This window comes from Pyrus communis, chromosome 16, assembly GCF_963583255.1.
Source record: "Pyrus communis chromosome 16, drPyrComm1.1, whole genome shotgun sequence".
Taxonomy (NCBI): Eukaryota; Viridiplantae; Streptophyta; class Magnoliopsida; order Rosales; family Rosaceae; genus Pyrus; species Pyrus communis.
In genome coordinates this window covers 15,800,831-15,806,053 of record NC_084818.1, presented here as the reverse complement: position 1 = coordinate 15,806,053, position 5,223 = coordinate 15,800,831, and the positions used below count along the sequence as shown (strand labels likewise).

Genomic DNA, 5,223 nt, shown 5'->3' with positions numbered 1-5,223 from the left:
CTGATTGGTATTTGCATTTTATATATGAAGCATGATTTATGATTCATGATTATGATAGTAATTTCGGTGCATGCTCATAAATTGATTATATTTTATTAGCCAAGTTTAATTAAATAATCTTGTGGGTTACGGTATTAAGAAATTAACTTCTAGTTGTTTCCTAAATACTTTGTTGTTTTTACTTTAATTATAATATATTGAATTGTGTGATTTTCTCTCTTAAGGGAAAATGGATGATACTAGTAATTCTTCTAGTAAATTGGGCAGCACGTCAGTTGCGAGTGTTGTGCCCGTGGTGATCCCATCTTCCACCAATCATGGTGAGAAGCCTGAGAAGTTCAATGGGACAGACTTCAAGAGGTGGCAACAGAAAATGTTATTTTACCTCACCACTTTGAACTTGGCAAAGTTTCCGACTGAAGATACGCCTGTGTCTGGAACTACCGTAGAAAAAGTGGCCGCAATAGATGCATGGAACCATTCTGATTTTCTTTGCAAGAATTACATCTTGAATGCATTAGATAATGCACTATACAATGTGTATAGTCCAATTAAAAGTGCAAAAGCCTTATGGAACTCTCTTGACAAGATATATAAAACTGAAGATGCTGGCATGAAGAAATTCGTGGTCGGTCGATTTCTTGACTACAAGGTGACAGACTCCAAAAAGGTTATCAGTCAAGTCCAAGAGCTACAACTTATTCTTCATGAAATACATGTTGAAGGGATGTCGCTTAGTGAGACCTTTCAAGTGGCTGTAGTAATTGAAAAATTACCTCCTGCTTGTAAAAATTTCAAAAATTATCTCAAGCATAAGCACAAAGAGATGGGACTTAGGATTTAATCGTAAGATTAAGGATTGAGGAGGATAATCGTTACTCTGAAAAGAAGTCTAACAGTCAACTTATGCAAGCCAAGACACACATTGTGAAGGGTGGGCCAAAGAATAACAAAAAGAGGAAGCACTCTGGTGAAAGTTCAAGCCAAGGGAATTTTAAGAAGTTCAAAGGCAAGTGTTTTGCTTGCAACAAGACAGGACATCATGCTAGCGAATGTCGAAACCGCAAAGGCCAAGACAATTCCAAAAAGAAGAGTAATGAAGTACACATAACCGAGGAAGAGAGGCTATCCAAAAAGATCTCTGACATAAATCTTGTGACTGTGGTATCTGAAGTCAACATGGTGGGAAACACTAAGGAATGGTGGGTTGACACTAAGGCTACTTGCCACATATGCTCTGATAGAAAAATGTTTACCACCTATCAAGAAGTTACTCATGGAGAGCAATTGTTCATGGGGAATTCTTCTACATCCAAGGTTCAAGGCCTAGGAAAGGTAATTCTTAAGATGACTTCTGGAAAGAACTCACTCTTAACGATGTGCTTCATGTGCCTGATATCAGAAAGAACTTAGTCTCCTGACCATTATTGAGCAAAAATGGTTTCCATTTGGTTTTTGAGTTTGATAAGTTTGTACTAACAAAGAATGGAATGTATGTTGGGAAAGGATATCTTAGTGATGGTCTTTTCAAAATGAATGTAATGACTGTTGTACCCAAAATTATCAATAAAGTTAATTCTTCTGCTTATATTGTGGAATCACCAAATATATGGCATAAGAGGTTAGGACATGTGAATTATGATACTATCCGTAGGCTAATTAACATGGACCTATTACCTAAGTTTCATATTGATATAAGTCATAAATGTGAAACTTGTGTGGAAGCAAAGTCAACTAAAGCACCTTTTCACTCTGTTGAAAGTAGTACGGAACCTCTAGAATTAATTCATAGTGATATTTGTAATCTAAAGTTTGTGCAAACTAGAGGAGGCAAGATATATTTTATTACTTTCATAGATGATTGCACAAGGTACTGCTATGTGTATTTGCTAAGAAGCAAAGATGAAGCCTTAGAAGCGTTCACAAATTATAAGAACGAAGTTGAGAATCAACTTAGCAAAAAGATAAAGGTTATAAGAAGCAATAGGGGAGGTGAATATGTTGCACCCTTTTCTGAATTTTGTACTCGGCATGTGATTATTCACCAAACTACTGCTCTTTATTCACCTCAACAAAACGGAGTTGCTGAACGCAAAAATCGTACATTGAAAGAAATGATGAATGCTATGTTGATAAGTTCTGGGGCAACCCAGAATTTGTGGGGAGAAGCATTGCTTTCTGCAAACCACATTCTCAATAAATTACTTCACAAGAAGTTAGATAAGACACCTTATGAAGTATGGAAAGGCACAAAGCCTTCTTATAAATTTCTCAAAGTTTGGGGGTGTCTAGCTAAGGCAATGGTCCCTGATCCTGAGAAGATTAAAATATGACCTAAAACCATTGATTGTGTTTTCATTGGTTATGCCATAAATAGTAGTGCATATCGGTTTCCTGTACATAAATCGGATAATCCCGAAATACATGTTAATACAATAATTGAATCAAGGAATGCTACATTCATTGAAAATGTATTTCCATGGAAAATTGCACAAGAACAAAGTTCTTTGAAAAGAACTTATGATGACTTTAATAGCAGTCATAAAGAAAGTAATGATAATTCCGTTGACTGAGAACGTGTACAAGAAATTGAACCAAGACGTAGTAAGAGGGCTAAGATATCAACGTCTTTTGGACCTGATTTTCTTACTTACTTATTAGAAAATGAGCCTCAAACGTATAAGGAAGCAATATCCTCTTCAGCTGCTTCATTTTGGAAAGAGGCTATTAATGCTGAAATTGAATCCATCATGCAAAATCATACATGGGAATTGGTGGATCTTCCTCCTGGAAATAAACCTTTAGGTTATAAATGGATTTTCAAAAGGAAGATGAAAGCAGATGGATCTAGTGACAAGTACAAGGCAAGACTTGTCGCCAAAGGTTATAAGCAAAGAGGCTTAGACTATTTTGATACATATTTTCCAGTCACGAGGATAACATCCATCCGTATGTTGATTGCTATTGCAGTAATTCATAATCTTGAGATTCATCAAATGGATGTCAAGGCTGCTTTTCTAAATGGTGATTTGGGTGAGGAAATTTATATGGAACAACATGAAGGTTTCATAGTGCATGGCCGAGAAAGAAAGGTATGTAGACTTGTTAAATCACTTTATGGTTTAAAACAAGCACCTAAGCAATGGCACCATAAGTTTGACACTACAATGTTGTCAAATGGATTTAAAATAAATGAGTGTGACAAATGTGTTTACACTAAAAGCACATAAAAAGGATATGTCATTGTGTGTCTATATGTTGATGATATGCTAATTATTGGTAGTAATCATGAGATTATTAAATCTACCAAAAGAATGTTGGCTAGTAAGTTTGATATGAAAGATATGGGAGTTGTAGATGTTATACTAGGAATCAAGATATCTAAAACATCTGAAGGACTAATTTTATCTCAATCACATTATATTGAGAAAATACGTACAAAATTTAGTAATTATGTAAGTAGTCTTGCAAAAACACCATATGATGTCAATTTGCATTTATCAAAGAATATTGATCAATGTATATCTCAAAGTGAATATTCATGAATAATTGGTAGTCTAATGTACATTACAAATTGTACACGTCCGGACATTGCATATTCAGTTAACAGATTGAGAAGATACACAAGTAATCTTGGAAAGGATCATTGGAAAGCAATTGCAAGGGTTCTTGGTTATTTGAAATTTACACAGAACTATGGATTGCACTTCACAAGATGTCCAGCAGTACTTGAAGGCTATTATGATGCTAACTGGATATCTGATACATAAGACTCGAAGTCCACGAGTGGATATGTTTTTACTCTAAAAGGTGGAGCCATTTCATGGAAATCCTCTAAACAAACATTATAGCTAGATCCACTATGGAATCTGAGTTCATTGCTTTAGACAAAGCAGGGGAAGAAGCTGAATGGCTTCGTAATTTCTTAGAGGATATCCCCAATTGGCTAAAGCCGGTGCCTGCCATATGTATACACTGTGACAGCCAATCAGCGATTGGAAGGGCACAAAATCATATGTATAACGGTAAGTCCCCACACATACGTCGTAGACATAATACCGTTAGGCAACTTCTCTCAAGTGGTATAATTACCATTGATTACATAAGGTCAAAAGAAAATATAGCAGATCCGTTTACTAAAGGTTTGATTAGAGAGCAAGTTTATAAATCATTGAGGGGAATGGGTTTAAAGCCTATGACTTAAGAATCGCCATAATGGCAACCTAACCTAGTTGACTAGAGATCCCAAGATCTAGGTTCAATTGGACAACCGAATTGTGGATGATTCAGTGGGAGCACTGCGGAGATAATCTCCTACCCATGTCCTATGATGAAATAGTGCTATCTGCAGCGTGTTTAGGATAAGCTTTGCTTTTAATGATTCCTATACTTGGAAATAACAAGTGGGGTATTGTGCAAGATACTCTTAATGGGATATCACATACATAAGTGTGAAAAGTGGCCGTTTCTATGAGAATTATAAGGCTGAATTCTCTAAAGCACTCAGGATTACCGGGAATTGTTCAGGGCCAAAATGAACATAACCGTAGAATCATATGTGTTCGGAGGAATACCGTGTGAATACTATTGTCTTGGTTTACATCAACAGCTGAGCAGTTCAAGACATCGCGTTCACTGATTAGCTAGTAAATCCGATAATATTTCACTAAGGAAGGTTCAAAGCCAAAAGTTTCCTCTCCCCATATGTATTTGTCCACTTAAACTCTCTTTTAGTGTCTGCATCTTCATTTGCATTAATTTTTAGTAATTTTCATTCATGTGGGGATTGTTAGAAATTTAATAATTTAAATATTAGTATTATTAATATTTAAAATATTAAATATTCAAGTGAATGAAAATTAAAGTGGAAAAGTGGTTTAGTCATGAACTGCCTATATGTTGCAGTTTGCAATTGTACCGACTCCCTATATAAATTGCAGTCAGCAATTGTACCTTTTAATTTTATTTTATTATGAAAATGGTCATGGAAAGGTGTGACTGGCAGATTTCACAAAGGTTATGTATGTTTGAACAAAGGTTGCATTCTTTCTGCCTTGGAAACAAACGCATCCTTTGTGCAGACGGATCCTTTGTCTTTTGGAAAGCAGACCAGAAATCATATAGAAATTAGAGTAGTTTAGTGTTCAATAAAGAGAGAGTTTTAAACACTTTTGGTTCGCTGTTCTTTGTGGATTGGAGTGCTACTTTCGCGAAGAGAAAGAT

General features: G+C 35.6%; 1 protein-coding gene across 1 annotated transcript; it reads left to right on the top strand.

The window, feature by feature from the left end:
* Positions 1-229: 229 nt before the first annotated feature.
* On the top strand, positions 230-3,770 carry LOC137719880 (uncharacterized). Its single transcript, XM_068458875.1, has 6 exons — positions 230-760; positions 868-1,335; positions 1,812-1,992; positions 2,662-2,883; positions 2,971-3,092; positions 3,693-3,770. The coding sequence occupies exons 1-6, from the start codon at positions 230-232 to the stop codon at positions 3,768-3,770; spliced, it is 1,602 nt and encodes a 533-aa protein (XP_068314976.1).
* Positions 3,771-5,223: the final 1,453 nt, after the last annotated feature.

Excerpts from the sequence above, each read along its gene's own strand:
- LOC137719880 (XM_068458875.1), top strand. The coding sequence starts at position 230 with ATGGATGATACTAGTAATTCTTCTAGTAAATTGGGCAGCACGTCAGTT. Across the intron at positions 761-867 it reads AGACCTTTCAAGTGGCTGTA|GATAATCGTTACTCTGAAAA; the intron begins GTAATTGAAAAA and ends AGGATTGAGGAG. Across the intron at positions 3,093-3,692 it reads TGCATGGCCGAGAAAGAAAG|AACTATGGATTGCACTTCAC; the intron begins GTATGTAGACTT and ends AAATTTACACAG.